This window comes from Lactuca sativa, chromosome 2 (genome assembly GCF_002870075.4).
Source record: "Lactuca sativa cultivar Salinas chromosome 2, Lsat_Salinas_v11, whole genome shotgun sequence".
NCBI classification, from domain to species: domain Eukaryota; kingdom Viridiplantae; phylum Streptophyta; class Magnoliopsida; order Asterales; family Asteraceae; genus Lactuca; species Lactuca sativa.
In genome coordinates this window covers 135840652-135857937 of record NC_056624.2, presented here as the reverse complement: position 1 = coordinate 135857937, position 17286 = coordinate 135840652, and the positions used below count along the sequence as shown (strand labels likewise).

Here is a 17286-nt window from a genome sequence, read left to right as displayed (position 1 = left end):
TTAATAATCCAATAAAACAATATTTATTAATATATAATATTATATATTAAAAATAATCTTTATTAATACATAATACTTCAATAAAATAAATAAGAATGTATGCAAAAATGGTCCTTATGGTATGGTAAAAGACAAAACTGCGAAAATGCTCTCTGAGGGTAAAATTGTCATTTTAAAAAAGTTAACAACCAACTAGTTAAACTTAACGAATGAGGGACCAAAACCACAATAAAACTTGTTGAAAAGGACCAAATCTGCAACTTTTCAAACGTTTGGACCATAACCACATAAAATAGAAAACCACCGGGACCATTTTTGCAATTTTGTCCAAAACTTCCCATTCTGCTGCTTTATCGATCCAGACCAAATCATTCCCAAGAGGAAACAATCGTCAACAACAACAACGCATTCATGGATGTTTACAGGGTAAGTAGTTTCTTGATGTTTCCTTTGTTGATTTCTATCTGTGTTTTCAGTCTTCTCCCAATATCGTTCTAAAAACCCTAATTTCCGGACATTATTATGAATACTACATAATAATAATAATAATAATAATAATAATAATAATAAATCATGTTCCATGGGAATCTTAAAATCAAACAGTAAGGACGTTTTTCTTACATATCATTCGAGCATCATTAGTAATATTCTGAATTTCTGATCAAACTGAACACCAAGCTTGGTTCTTCTTCACTGCATATCTCCATCATGATTAAACCATTCCACTTGCATACCTCTAAAATGGTCTTCATAATGAATGCAAGTCCCTTGTAAGTCCAATTTTTCATTTAGAAATTTGTATACTTGTCATTTAAAAATCTTTCAAACATTCGTAGCTTCAAAAGTAATTTGTTCATATATACTGATTTGGTAGCATAATTGTAAACCGATTAGTAATAATATTTATAAGTTCTTCACACACTGTGAGTTATATAATAACCGATACCTGAATAAACCGGCCAACCCGTTTTCAATTTCGGGTTTCGGGTTAGGGACATCGGATATTCGGGTAACCCAATTTAATATTTGTTCGGATATCTGGTATGCGTATAAATTTTCTGGTATATACGAATACCCGATTAACTTTTAATTTTCTATTACAATATATATTATACTCATACAACATAATGAAAGGATTTTCAAAAGTATGATGTAATGTTAGTTTATTAAAGCTTTTTGTAAGTTACACAATTGGTCCCTATAGTTTAACACCTTTTTTCGGGTAATACCCGATACACCCTACACCCGAATCCGACCTAATACCCGAATACCTGAATTTAATATGGTTCGGTTATTGGGTATATTTTTTGCTTGAAAAACCCCGCAAGTTATACTCGATCAACACCCTACCTTAAACCCTCATTTATACTAAAATCAATATCTATTTTGTTGGAAAACATATACTTATGTGCAGAAATACAGTTATGGGGACGAGGTTACTGTGGTTGAGGGACAGTATTTAGGAAAGAGAGGACAGTATGTTCATCCTACCCATGCCATTGTCTTAGCTGATGGAACAGTTCGGTACAATCTCCTTTGTTTTCTATTGTTAAAGATCAAACTTATATCCAAGGTTGTAAAAATCGTTTGATGGTTGACTGGGGTTAAAAAACTAATCGGTATTGACGGGGATTAATCGGGGATCAGAATGAAATATTAAAATTAATCAAAGATTAATATATCTTAAGAAAAACTAGTACGTCAAAATTAGAAAATTTGTAATTTGAAAATACGAAAATATGAACATTTTGGTATAATATTCGAAATTTTTTTAGTTTAAATTTAATTATCATCGTACAACGAATGAGATGGCAAACGGACAACAAGTTGTGCCGCTAAAAGTCTTTTTGTATGGTAAAGTTAATTCTTTTGAAGACTTCATTTATAGAATAAGACACAATGCGCAGAAATGGAGTTGGTGAGACTCGAACTCCCGCATTCCGCACACACAAACGAACACTAAACCACTAGGCTGCGTCACTCCTCAAAAAAGTTTGGAGTAAAAAGAAATTGATTTTTTGAATTTTTTTTGATTTTTTTTTACTTTTGTTGATCGATTAATCCTGTCAAACCCGATTTATCCCTAATTTCCGTCAAACACCCCTAAATTAGTCGGTTGGAGAATACCAAACAATTAATACCGATTTCTGCAACCTTGCTTATATCTACTGGTGACTTGCAGGTAATTCATGTGGAGCCATGGGATCTTTGTGCTGCCACCAACCAAGCAAAAGCTGCAGTTGTTACCACCCCAAACCGTGATTTGCCTCTTAAACAACAGGAGGTTGGGGACTCGGTTCATATAGAAACAGGAAATTACCATGGCCAAACGGGGATGACTGACAAAAGGGGAACAAACAAAAGATCCCGGAATGAGTAGTTGGTGGGTTTAATGTTAGGTATATAGCATAAATTAATGTCTGAAGCATTATGGGGAACAAATTGCAGACTCTTTTTTCTCTTGACGTGAATCTTGTGTAAGGGAACAATAGTATCTCTTTGCTTTTATGCATTTTAATGTCTTGTTTTGATCTCAAGAAATTTTGTTACAATTTTGTTAAAATGAATCTGCCGGTTTTCGGCATCGTCATTTATGTTGTTTACTTTTTAATTTAAGTAAGGCAATTTTGGCAAAATTAAAAATGCAATATAGATGATATTGATCTAGACTTATATTTAATTAACATTCTTCTCAAATATAAGATATAAAATTGGCATAACTTATTTGTTAATTATATGATATTTTTCGTTTATATATGGGTTAGATCCGTTGAGAATTGTTTTATGTTTTCTGCCAAAAATATGATTTTTGTTATTTATAAAACCTATCAGTACTCTCGTGGTGCCACGTCATCACCGTGTGCGCTCGAATTTTCAGATTTGAGATCTGCAACTTTCCTTTATATCCGAACAGCTAATTCTCACTATGAATAAAGTATATTTTTGATAGGCTTAGCCTGTTAAAGATCGCTGCAGAAAACATAACTCCTACATACGGATTCTGTTCTTGATGTTCTATATATCGACGAACTCCTAATGATGAGGTATTTAGCTCTCGTTTATATTATTTCTCCTAATAATCTACCCTTCTTAAATTCGATTTTTGTGTGCACATTATTGTGCTGAAACTTTAAAAAATCACAACTTTCTCTCATTAAGGCAGATTTGGACGTTCTATATATGTACGAATTCGCTTTTACGAGTGCTACGACTTTTATTTATATTACTAAGGCTAATGAGTAATATATCTAAATTTTGAATTTATATTAATCGTTTATGATTTACAGATATGATAAAATGGGGTGTTACATTTCTTTAGGTTTTGCTTATGTGGCATTCTATGTGGGACAATCATTAATGATGTGTTCTCATACGTGGATCGTTTGGGTAGTGGAATCATGTGTTACTTGTCTTGGTTTTGGTAATAGAACTAGGTGTACGACACGTGTTTTACACGGGTTGATTAAAAATGTAAAAAATAAGTATTTTTTAAAATAAAATTTTGAAATAAGGAAAGAAATGAACGTTTATTACTATCACATTTATTACATTTAATAATTTACATATATAAATATAAGTATTATTTGGTTTTTAATTTTAAAATTTGAAAAAACAAAAAACTGGCACGTGGATATTACTTATTTTAAAAATATCACAAAATGACAAGTGTGAAAACTCATGAGAGATTGACATGTGGCAAAATTGATCGTTATTTATTATAGTAGATTGTACTTTAGATATTAGTAACTATTATAGTACAATACCAACTATATTTAACGTTAATACAAACTTCATTCAGTATCAATACCAATTACATTACATCATGTGAAAAAAATACATTAGTCATAATGACTTCAATTGTTAGAAATAGTGTTCACATTCATAACAATTGGTAATATTACTATTAATAGCAGAGTTATTTTGGGTTACACGCAAAGGAAAGATTAAAGCAATTATGAGATGAGGATTTATTAGAGATCCAGTTTGTTAACTTATCAGGGGTTTAGATAGAAAACCTCATCTTTAATAGTTGTAAGCTCATCTTTTAATTCGGGGTCAATTTGAAAAGAACAAAAACATCATTTGCTGAAAATTTGTCATAATCGACATACCAAGGAATTAGGGAAGAACACCTCATTATTGTTTGTCCCATATATGATGTCACGTGACCAAAATCTAAAGAAAATCGATCATAAGGAATGAATATGTACAAAAATAACAAAGATTTATTTTGCAACAAAAAAACATTAAGGACTACAACTTAACTAGTAGTAGTCGGTCATAAGGAGTGAATGTGTACAAAACAACAAGTCAAAGGGCTTATTTTACAAGAAAAAAAAACAATAATGACTAAATGCGAATAAAATAAGAACTATATTACCAATTTAGGTCGTTTCCTATCTAAAAATTCATGAATCTGTCATACTTAATCTCATCATCATTTATTTAAGTCGTTGGAGGCGATATCACGAGTACAACTTCTTCATGAATGAATTTTGTGGTAGAAGTAGACCTTAAGCGAAATACAACTTTGTATCCTTTCAACATCGTCCAGGTAATCCTTCAAACAAGATGCATACTCCTATCGATTAGGAAATGAGTGTGACCTTCGTTATAATATTATCCTTGTCACTAAGAGAAAAAGAATGGGTTCTAAAACCACCGTAGAAGCTTTGACGGTTAATAAACAGGTCATAGCGGCTAGAATCTTAAATTGGGGTTCCTTATCTTTACACCAAACCAAAATATAATAACTTTTAAATTCAACGACGCGTAGTTACTTGGGTTGGAAGTTTACGTCTAGATGATCCCTCGACATCTCCCTCCTTATATGATTGCTATTGGATTACTTTATTGGCCATATTTGTTTATATACAAATGAAATAACTTTTAAAATATTCATTTAGTATAGCTACTTGTTCTTGGACAAATTTGGTTCGATTTGCGATTATACTTAAATTGTCGGCAATTTGTTAAATTAAGATTGATACACATTCATTGTTTATATTAGGATTTATGGGGGTCACAACTAAAAGCCAAATATAACTCCTTAAAATACTTCAAAAAATTTAGTTTCATTTGATAACCGTATCAAAATAAAGCATTTAACTAGACGAGAAATCCTGTTCTTTTAACATTTTTGTCATTAAAAGAATTGTTAAGGTGGTTTTTGTTAAACGAACTATCCACGGTGCTTTTAAATAATCAAAGAATGCATCCATATACTAATAAAAGAATAGTTTAAATCTCTTTATGTCATGCGTCACCGTAATAAAACTCCATATTAATATTATATGATGTGTCAAAAAGATATATTAGGCAAATCACTATCATAACTAATAAGATTAAGGTTTTAAATAATAGATTTTAAACTTTTTATAGAAACATTTACTTTTTTAATAATATGTTAAATTTGAAGTTATAACTAACTTTAAAATTTTGGTATATCTCTTAATTAATAATTTATTTAAAATTATTTATTTAAAATAAATGATTAATAATTATGAATTTTTGCTATGAAAATTGAATTGATTTTATAATCGTGGTTTCCATGGGTTATAAACTAGTTTTATTATATAAAAAGTAATGAATTATTATTTATGATTCCAAACTCCTATGTAAATTTTTAATTTTATATTTTTAATCTAAGTTTTAAATTCTGATAAAAATTTAGTTTGAACTTTAAAGTTTGTTACAAATATGACTAATTTTTATATAAAATTGATTTAAAATTAGTTTTTTTTTTTTTTAATTTCACTTTTGTTACAACTATTTTTAAAAAATTATGCAACGTTTTTTAAACTTTTTCCCCAACATTCTTCTACATTTTTTACAACTTTTTATTAAAAAAATTACAATATATTTTACATTTTTTTAAGTTATATTTCAAATATAATGTACTTATTTAGGTATGCTCCAAAATATTCTCCTTGTGTTTAATTTTGAAAAAAATAACATAAGTAGACATGCAAATAAAATAAAAAAAATCTAATAGTTCCTAAATAAGTGCATTAAACGTGAAAAATATAAGTAAAAACATAAAACAAAGATGGAAAAATGTATTAAAATCCCAGTTTAATAAAAGTGTAAATAAAAGATTTAAAAAAGTTCAATAAAAGTTTTAAAATGTTGTACATAAATTGGGAATAAGGTTTTATAAGAAGTTTATAAATGTTTTCAAAAAGTTGTAAAAACAAAGTTTGGGACGAATCTGTTAAAAACAAACAAATTTTTTAACAAAATTTAAATTTTGGACTTTGTATCAAATTTGTAGCAAAGTTTTAAACTTATAACAATAATATAGAACTGAAAGTTGACATAATATGTGCAAAAATCATAAAACAATAGTCTGTGGTCTTATGATGCAGGGAAATTTGTTTGTTAGTGAATTTGAAGACAATATGGATAAGTTTGTTTTCTTAAAATAATATATTAATGTTAAAAAAGTGTTGAGAACTAAGGTAGTGTTTGTTCGATGAACTGTATTACGCATGACTGAAACATGACATAATGGAACTGAAAGAGGCTAATTGTTTGTCGTATTTTGTACAACCATAAGGCTGAACGGAGTGGTTTGTACAACCATAAGGCTGAACGGAGTGGGGTTCGCCACCGAGTCGCCAAGGCTCGCTATAAAGAAGACAACACCGACCCCTAGCTCTCGCTAGGGGACTCGCCAAGAGTTAATCTTCAATTGCATGGCGAATAGAAAGAGAAGACAGTGGAAGAATTTCATTGGTGCATAGGAATTGAATGAGATGCAAATAGTTAGACTCCTTTTCCTAGCCACTTATTTAATTTACCACTTTAATTTTCAACCGCCTAAAATTCAATTATTTATTTACTTTCCACAAAATTCAATTGTACATTTACTTTTGGACAGTAAAAAAAATGTTTTTTATAATAAAATTCAAAATTTATAATACCATTTCACTACTTTCACACACACACAAAAAAAATGTTTTTTAATAAATAAAAATTAAAAATTTCATGTACCATTCAACTACTATAAATCAAACCGCATTCTTAACATTTCACACACACAAAATATCATTATCTCAATTCACCAACACAAAGAATGTCTTCATCTCAAACAAAAAACCCCAAGAACCAACAAAAAGAAATCTTCAAACCTTCCGTCACATACACCTTCCATCTCCAAACACTCAATCAACAAACCTTCCATCACCACCATGTTATCGACCATCATTTGATCAACCAATTCACTCTCCCGCTAACTTCTACTTTCCTACAATGGCTCCGTAAATGTTTCCATTTAATCCCTTCTCTTCTCAACCAATGGGATTTTACCACAACCAATCTCAACCAACACCTCGTCCGGATATGGATCTTGATCCGTTTGAAACGGTTCAAGAAACTCAATTCTTTTCTCAACCCCAACCGCAAAATAATGTTTAATCTCAACCACGCTGCCTACTCAACGAGTCATCCGATTCTTATGATGAAGGCCCCGTTGAAGATCCAGTTCAAGAATCCTTTCAAGATCCCGAAGTGGAACCACAAGGACAAAAAAAAAAAGGAAAATGGAGGGCTCCAAGTAGAGGGTGGATGGATGATGAAGAAAGGGCACTAGCTCAATCATGGCTAGATGTGTCGGAGGACCCGATCCACGGGAAAGACCAAGACTCAACAACCTTCAACCAAAAAGTTTGGAATAACTTTTGCAACCGCATGAATAAGAAGTACCGCAACCCTGACGCACTTTACTCGAAGTGGAGGAATGCCAACCGAGCCGCAATGGAGTTCAACAGCATATACATGAACGCGATGAAAAATCCCCAAAGCGGTGCAACTAAGGTGGATGTTATGGCTAAGGTTCGAAAGATTTACAAGGCGAAAGTCGGAAAACCTTTTTTCAATGAATCGTTTTAGGGAGTTGTGAAGGGCAATCAAAATGGTTAGATCTAAAAACTCCAGACGATTACGTGGGGATGTCCAAACGGACCAAAACTTCGGAGTCCACCCATAGTCAATCTTCTGATGCGCATATCGGAGGGATTGACCTCAACAACGACTGTCCATATGAAGTTCCAACTCGTCCTATGGGACGATACAAAGCAAAAAGAAAGCTGAAAGGAGCACAAAGTTCGTCGACTGAAGCAAAGGAGATAAGAAAGTCAATCAAAGGGTTAGATGATAAGCTTGAGGGTTTTTTGGAAGTGAAAAAGTTAAAAGAAATGAATCGTGCTAGAAAGGAAAATAACTATGCGTTACAACTTTACTTAACACCTCTGGAAGATCAATTGTCCGAAGAGGAACGTCGGGTACTCGGGTTATTAACAACGCCAAGCGAGATCTCGCTAAAGATTACAACTGGGATTCAAATTTGGTGTCATATGAATAGAATATATGCAGAGGATCAAATCACAAGGAATCAAATCACTCAATTTATATAAAACAATAACTCCGAGTCGTAGCAAAGCAAAACTATTCTTAACTATTCAAACATTGAATCAAGTTGTATCAAAGCAAAACTATTACTTCAATGTCGTATTCGTCATCTTCATCGAACGATATTCTTGATAGTGTAGTACAGTCGGTCGTCTCCGTAAATAACATGCTACAACAACGTCTTAACAACATTAAATCAAGCAATGTTCAACGTAAACAAAGAAGATATATTCAAAGACAACGTGAAGTGGCCCACCAACGTCTCATGCAAGATTATTTAGACGAGAATGCTCTCTTTGAAGGATATTATTTCCACAGACGACTCCGGATGCATAAAGAGGTAGCTGAAACCAAAACTGAAAACTGTAAGCACGAAGCTTAGTGAGTTCCCCCATCGTACCACATACCATACAACCACATAACATACATATATTGTTAGGCATATATGGGTGCCCGACCTACCCCTTCAATCCTCTCGACCGGATACTGGCTAACATATCTGGGTGTTGGCCTCCCCTTCGGTCCTCTCGACCGGATGTTGGCTACCATATCTGGGTGCTGGTCTCCCCTTCAGTCCTCTCGACCGAATACTGGAGACTATTTCACCCGCTACTACTACCACATAACACATATCACATACTCTATCTAGCATGGTTGGGCATAACTACTCCTTCGGCCCTATCGACCGGTACTCTGGGGACTAGCTCCCCTACTGTCACTAGCACATAGCATCATATCATACTAGCACATAAACATATCAGGTAGTAGCAAATCCAGATGAATATCACATAGACAATCATCTAATCATACAAATCCTACTGATGGGTCGGCATTATGGTCGTAGACCCACCGCTACTGGAAGGTAACTCACCTCGAAGTAACTGTTGATCTGTGCGGGAACTGTCTATCTGCTGCTGCTCCGAAAATCCTCCGGTTGTAATTCCCACAAAACAGTCCATCAAACACTTCTAACTGTCCTTAGGGTAAAATGACTACTTTACCCCCGACCAACTCAAATTCAAAGTCAACTACCAGTTGACCTAACTCGTCGAGTTGGCTTGCCAACTCGCCGAGTCCCTATCCTTCCATTTGATCTTACACTCGTCTCTACTCATCGAGTTAGGCGATGACTCGACGAGTTATCCTTCTAAATGGACATCGACTGAATCTTCATCCGACTGGCCGAGTTGTATGAACAACTCGTCGAGTTCATCTTCAAATGATAAACAGGTCCTGTCCTTGACTCGCCGAGTTGTATGAACAACTCGTCGAGTTCATCTTCATCCACAAGAAGATTGCGTTGGACTCGCCGAGTCTACTCATGCACTCGCCGACTCCAATCTTGACCAATTCCATACAGTCGATTTAAATGAGATCTAACACACCAAAACCATAAATCTGACCTCCTAAAGTTCACTCTATACGTAAAGTTCCAAACTTGATGCACATGCATGGGGTTTTTAGCTCAAAAAACCATATAAAGTGTCCTACAATGTGCATGGGGCTCTCATGGCCCTAAAGTTGGCACCTTTATGCCATGAGACCCCTCTTAAGGTCCAGATCTGAAGTCAAAACCCACTCAACACTTCCAAATCCAAAATATGACTTAGAAATCCAAAGAGATCCCAAGTTAAGGATGAATAAACACATGGATGAGTCAAGACAGGGACATTATACCTTGAAGCTGCTGAAAATGAAGTAAAATCCCTGGATCAACTGGTCCTAACTCAAGTTCCAAGCTCCTTCCTTCCTTCCAAGCTTAACAACCACACAAGAACACCAAAAATGGGCTCAACAAAGCACAAACGGATAGGGTTTCAATGAGAAGTGTTTTGGGGAGCATAAGGGAAAATATGGTCGTCCGAAAATTGCTTAAATAGGGTGCAAACCCTCGGATTAGGGTTTTTGTCCGAAAAGTACCTACTCGCCGAGTCCGGGACCCGACTCGCCGAGTCCATCACTTAAGTCCCACGTCTTATCTCGCTTCTACTCGGCGAGTTGGTCCTTCAACTCGCTGAGTCCAAACCCAGAAATGCAAATATTTAAAGAGTTAATTTCAAAGAATACGTACCAAGAACCAGGTGCTACATATCTCCCCCACTTATTTTAGACTTCGTCCTCGAAGTCTGCTGCTCGCTCCTGAAACAGCTCGGGGTAGTTCTCCATCATCTCTTCCATCGGCTCCCAAGTCCACTCCAACCCCTTCCGGTGTTGCCATTGCACCTTCATGAGTTCCACCCTCTTGTTCCTCAAATCCTTCGACTTCCGTTCGAGGATTGCCACTGGCTTCTCAATGTAATTCAAGCTGTCATCAACCTGAATATCCTCTAGGGGTACCACCGTTGAGTCGTCCACCAGGCACTTCCGCAGCTGGGAGACGTGGAAGGTGTTGTGGATCTGACTGGTTCGGCTGGCAGATCCAGCATGTACGCTACCTTGCCCACCCGGGCTGCAACCCTGAATGGTCCAATGTACCTTGGGCCCAACTTTCCCTGCTTCCTAAATCAGATGACGCCTTTCCAAGGAGACACCTTCAGGAGAACCATATCTCTGACCTGGAACTCCAGGTCTGAACGACGCTTATCGGCATAACTTTTCTGCCAACTCTAAGCAGTCTGAAGCCTGCTCTGGACCTACTGAATCTTCTCTGTCGTCTTGAGCACTACTTCGGTTCTCCCCATGACCCTCTGCCCAACCTCGCCCCAACATATCGAGGTCCTGCACCTACTCTCATACAACATCTCGAAGGGAGGACGATCGATACTCGCATGATAGTTATTATTATACGAGAACTCCGCCAACGGAAGGTAAGTATCCCAGCTACCTCCGAAGTCTAAAACACATGCCCGTAGCATGTCCTCCAGAGTCTGGATGGTCCGTTCACTCTGTCCATCCGTCTGCGGGTGAAAGGCGGTGCTGAATTGCAGACGAGTACCCAACTCTTCATGGAATTTATTCCAGAACCTGGAAGTGAACCGCACTTCCCTATCTGAAATCACCAAAACTGGCACCCCGTGCCGCGCCGCCACCTCCCTGATATAGATATCGGCCAATTTCTCAGCCGAGATGCTCTCTTAAATCGGAATAAAGTGGGCGCTCTTGGTCAGTCGATCGACGATGAAACAGATCGAATCCACTCCCCTCGCGGTCTTGGGAAGCTTGGTGATAAAATCCATCGTAATATCCTCCCATTTCCACAGTGGAATATCCAATGGCTGCATCTTGCCGTGTGGATCTGATGCTCGGCATTGACCTTCCTGCAGGTCAAGCACCGCTCCACGTACCATGCCACATCTTGCTTCATGCAGGGCCACCAATAGTCCAAACGAAGATCCCTATATATCTTCGTCGCCTCGGGATGAATGGAGAATCGGGATTTGTACGCCTCCTCCATCAGAACTTGGTGCACACCCCCCGTGATATGGTACCCACACCCTGCGGTGTAGTGTCAATAACCCTCAGTTATCATAATCGAAGGAGGAAACCTGACCCACTATACGCTCGCTCTTCCGATGTTCCTCCTTCATAGCCTCCTGCTGAGCCTCGCGAATCTGCTCTAACAACGGAGTCACCACTGTCATCCTCATCCACACGCCTCTGATTGGTGCTGCCTTGCGGCTAAGTGAATCGGCCACCACATTGGCCTTCCCCAGGTGGTAAAGGATCTCACAGTCATAATCCTTCACCACGTCCAACCACCGACGCTGCCTCATGTTCAGATTCGGCTGATCCATGAGGTACCTCAAACTCTTATGGTCCGTGTAGATGGTGCAACGAACCCCATATAGGTAATGACGCCAAATCTTGAGGGCGAACACAACAGCCCCCAGCTCCAAATCATGTGTTGGGTAATTCGCCTCGTGAGGCTTCAACTACCTCGAAGCGTAGGCGATGACATGCCCTCTCTGCATCAGCACTGCTCCCAACCCTGAGATTGACGCATCGCAGTACACCACAAAATCCTCCAAGCCCTCTGGCAGGGCTAAGATAGGCGCCTCGCATAATTTCTGTCTTAGTGTCTCGAACGCTACCTGCTGCTCAGGCCCCCATCGAAAGACCACGACTTTCTTCGTCAGTCATGTCAGGGGTACGGCTATCTTGGAGAAATCCTGAATGAATCTCCGATAATAGCCTGCTAATCCCAGGAAACTCCGAATCTCAGATGGAGACTTCGGAACTTCCCATCTCATCACGGCCTCTACCTTGGTCGGGTCCACTGAGATCCCGTTCTGGTTGACGAGATGCCCAAGGAACTGCACCTCGCGCAACCAGAACTCATACTTGGAGAACTTAGCATACAAGTTCTCCCTCCTCAAAGTCTCCAGAACCTCCCGCAGATGCTCCTCGTTCTCCTCCTGCGTCTTGGAGTAGACCAAGATGTCATCAATAAACACTATCACAGACCGGTCCAACATTGGTCTACACACGCGGTTCATGAGGTCCATGAACACGGCAGGAGCATTGGTGAGCCCAAAGGGCATCACCACAAACTCGTAGTGGCCATAACGTGTCCGAAACGCGGTCTTCTGCACATCCGCCTCTTTGACCCTCATCTGATGATATCCTGAACGCAGATCAATCTTGGAGAACCAAGATGCTCCCTGAAGCTGGTCAAAGAGGTCATCAATCCTCGGGAGTGGGTAACAGTTCTTCGCCGTTACCTTGTTCAACTCCCGATAGTCTATACACATCCGATGCGACCCGTCCTTCTTCTTCCCAAACAGAATCGGGGCTCCCCGGGGCAAACTGCTCGGTCTAATGAATCCTTTGTCTAATAGCTTCTGCAGTTGTATAGACAACTCCTGCATCTCAGGAGGAGCCAACCGATACAGTGCCTTGGATATCGGAGTCGCACCAGGGACTAGGTCAATCCTGAATTCTACCTATCGCTCCGGAGGTATCCTAGGAAGCTCCTCCGGGAACACATCTGCATAATCCCACACCACCAGAACCTCGCTCACCGTCGCCTTACCCGCCTCATGGGTGTCCATAACATACGTGACATATCTTGCACAACCCTGTTGAAGGTAGCGCCTAACTCTCGTTGTTGAACATACTGTTGGCCCTCGTTGTGGCCTCTCGCCCTGAACTACCAACTCTCCCCCACTTGGGGTCCTAATCCGCACCATCTGCTGAGCGCAATCTATCACCGCCCCATTGGGGCTGAGCCAATCCATGCCTATATTCACCTTGTTCCCACGCAACGGAATGGGAACCAAGTCTAACAAATAGCGCTCCTTAAATAGCCTCAGAACGTAATCTCTAAACACTGCTGATGCTCGCACCGATCGATCGTCAGCAATCTCTACCTCTAAAGGGCAGTCCAACATGCCCGAGGGCTCCGTGAACTTCTTGCTAAGCGCAAGAGAGACAAACGATCGGGTGGCACCTGAGTCAAACAACACCTGCACGGGGATACTGTTCACATGGAATGATCCTAAACGCATATACACAGAGTACATATCAATATCATAGCATCATATAAATAAATTAGAAGGAAAGAATCATACCTGTCACCACATCAGGTGCGGCGCGTGCCTCCTCGGTAGTCAGCTGAAATGCTCGGCTCCTCACCACTGGAGCCTCTGGCTTGTCTTGCCTCCCATTAGTAATCCGTAGGATCGTTGGGGCTGGCGCCTTCACTAGCGCGGCTGCTGCCAACTGGGGGCAATTGGCCTTCTTGTGGCCCCTCTAGTTGCAGTGGAAACACAGCAACTCTGACGTCTGTATCATAGGTGCAGCGGCGGTACAATCCCTGTTGAAGTGTCCCATCTTGCCGCACTTATGGCAGCCTGACGATCCCAACTTGCACGCTCCCTCGTGCGTCTTGCCGCATTTCCTGCAGCGGCCTCGCCATTGTTGGCCTTTCAGCCATGCGTCAGGTCCCTTACGCTTCTTCCCCGAAGCCCCCGTAACCCGTCCCTCCTCAACCTTCCTCTTCCAGATGTGCTCCAGGTCGATCTCCCTTTCCCTTGCCCTGGCAATCATGGACTCCAGAGTAGGGCAAGCGGAAAAACTGGCATGCTCCCGAATGTCAGCTCGTAGCATGTCATGATAGCGGGTCCTCCTCATATCCTCATCACCTGCATACTGGGGCACCAAAAACTCTCTCTCCCGAAACTTGGCAGTGATCTCCGCCACAGTCTCCGTCGTCTGCCTCATATCCAGAAACGCTCTAGCCAGCTGTTGGAGCTCCACCGCAGGGGCAAACTCCGCTCGAAACCGGGTCACAAAGTCTGGCCATGTCATAGCATCAACAGCCGAGGCTCCCAATGAGTTGCCAACAGACTCCCACCAGTCTCTAGCTCTGTCTCTCAAACACCATGCTACAAACCTCACCTTCGACCCATCGGGGCAGAAGCTAGTCAACTGTGCAGACTCGATGTCTGCAATCCATCGGCTGGCAGCTATGGGGTCCTTCGCCCCATGAAAATCTGGTGCACCACTTCCCCTGAAGTCCTTGAAGGACAGTGTGCAAGATCCTGACTGGCCAGATGTCAGGTCACTCCTGAACGCCCTGAGGCGATCCTCCATCAACTCAACTATCTCTTCCTTAATCGACCCGAAAATGATGGGGGTCAACTCAAGGATACCTCTGGTGATCTCTGACGCTATGAACTCACGTAGCCCCTCATCTACTGGCTTAGAACCTGATCTCCCGATCCCTCTCCTGAGCTGCCAACTGCTGGCCTCGAACGTAGTACCACCATTCTGCAATACATAATAACAACCGTTAGGGATACTGATACCTCTTGAGGGATCACATCTACTACAAGTTCCCTGGTCTTATCTCAGCCTTCCTCAGTTCGGGTACGGATCCTCTGCTTTTAGTAGTACGGGCCCATACTACCTTCCACATCTATCCGTACCTTCTTCAAGGACTGCCTTGACTCCACCAGGTCCCTTCTACTACTACTACCGATATCTTGCTAATCTCATCCTAGGCTTGCCCTAGGGAAATCACCAGCCCACTCTCCGTCATCAGCTGCATAAGAAGTCCCTGCTATCTTCCCCTAACTAGCTCGTGAATACTATTACATATTACTAAGACTAGATAATTCTTCGAATGAGAGATCCTACCCTACAACGGTTGGACTCAGACAAGAGCTGTGCAATAGAGCTAGACCTAACCTTCTGAAATTATTTAATCCTCGCAATATGTAACGTAACATATTCACTCACTAGATAGTAAAGATAACTAGAACTCCTAAAATCACAAAGCAAGCAGCATTCGGGCATCGATTACATAATCAAGCATATACCACTCTGGCTATCATACTGACTAATCAGCACTAGCATACAATGCTAAGCTCATACTATCAGGCATAACCTAACCAGGCTATCCTACTGCTGTCTACTCAATACTAGCATGCAATTCTCATAAGCTGAAGCACATAAAGCAGGCACGTAAGGCATCACTCCTAGATCCTTAGTCCTATTCTAGCATGTTGTTCAACTGAAACCGATAAACATAACTTAAACTTGTATGGGTACTTTGGGGAATACTTACTTGAGCTCGGCCGGTCGCGCACATCACACACTTCGTTCTTTCTTAAAACTCTTTACTTAATCTTTTAGAAAACTTTTGCTTTTTCGAAATCCTTTAATCCCTCGATTTGAGTTCAGATACCCCCGAAGGTGTGTCCGAATCCCTCAAACCAGGGCTCTGATACAAACTTGTAACGACCCAAATTTCACATCCAAAAATTTCGTTTTTAAATCAATACTTTTGAAAACATTTGTAAATAAAACATTGCCTGATCAAGCCATGTCATAACATACATCGTGTCTGAAAACCAAAATATGAAAACAACCAAATATTAGAGTACAAATCCCAGAACAAGTTCGTAAAGCGGAAAACAGTGTGTGTGTGTGTGTATGATGTGTCGCTACCGCGCTAGCTCCTTCCCCTTCGATGAAGAGGTACCTGAAACAAAAACTGAAAATTGTAAGCACAAAGCTTAGTGAGTTCCCCCATCGTACCACATACCATACAACCACATAACATACATATATGGTCAGGCATATATGGGTGCCCGACCTACCCCTTCGGTCCTCTCGACCGGATACTGGCTAGCATATATGGGTGCTGGCCTCCCCTTCGGTCCTCTCAACCAGATACTGGCTAGCATATTTGGGTGCTGGTCTCCCCTTCGGTCCTCTCGACCAGATACTGGGGACTCTTTCACCCGCTACTACTACCACATAACACATATCACATACTCTATCTAGCATGGCTGGGCATAATTTCCCCTTCGACCCTATCGACCGGTACTTTGGGGACTAGCTCCCCTACTGTCACTAGCACATAGCATCATATCATACTAGCACATAAACATATCAGGTAGTAACAAACCCAGATGAATATCACATAGACAATCATCTAATCATACAACTCCTACTGATGGGCCGGCATTATGGCCGTAGACCCACCGCTACTGGAAGGTAACTCACTTCGAAGTAGCTGTTGATCTGTGCGGGAATTGTCTATTTGTTGTTGCTGCTCCGGAAATCCTCCGGCTGTAATTCCCACAAAACAGTCCATCAAACACTTCTAACTGTCCTTAGGGTAAAATGACTACTTTACCCCCGACCAAGTCAAATTCAAAGTCAACTATCAGTTGACCTAACTCGTTGAGCTGTCTTGCCAACTCGCCGAGTCCCTATCCTTCCATTTGATCTTACACTCGTCTCTACTCGTCGAGTTCGGCGATGACTCGGCGAGTTTTCCTTCTAAATGGACATCGATTGAATCTTCATCCGACTCGCCGAGTTGTATGAACAACTCGTCGAGTTCATCTTCATCCACAAGAAGATTGCCTTGGACTCGCCGAGTCTACTCATGCACTCGCCGAGTCCAATCTTGACCAATTA

At 40.1% G+C, this 17286-nt stretch overlaps 1 protein-coding gene across 1 annotated transcript; it reads left to right on the top strand.

Annotated features, from left to right (window-relative positions):
- The first annotated feature begins 334 nt into the window (after positions 1-334).
- LOC111884700 (uncharacterized) lies at positions 335-2603 on the top strand. The gene is made up of 3 exons (XM_023881017.3): positions 335-426; positions 1415-1519; positions 2183-2603. Exons 1-3 carry the CDS (start codon positions 412-414, stop codon positions 2378-2380), a joined length of 318 nt encoding a protein of 105 aa, XP_023736785.1. The 5' UTR covers positions 335-411; the 3' UTR covers positions 2381-2603.
- The last annotated feature ends 14683 nt before the right edge of the window (positions 2604-17286 follow it).

Coding starts and splice junctions, on each gene's coding strand:
- LOC111884700 (XM_023881017.3), top strand. Junction 1,520..2,182: donor TTGTCTTAGCTGATGGAACA/GTTCGGTACAAT, acceptor GGTGACTTGCAG/GTAATTCATGTGGAGCCATG.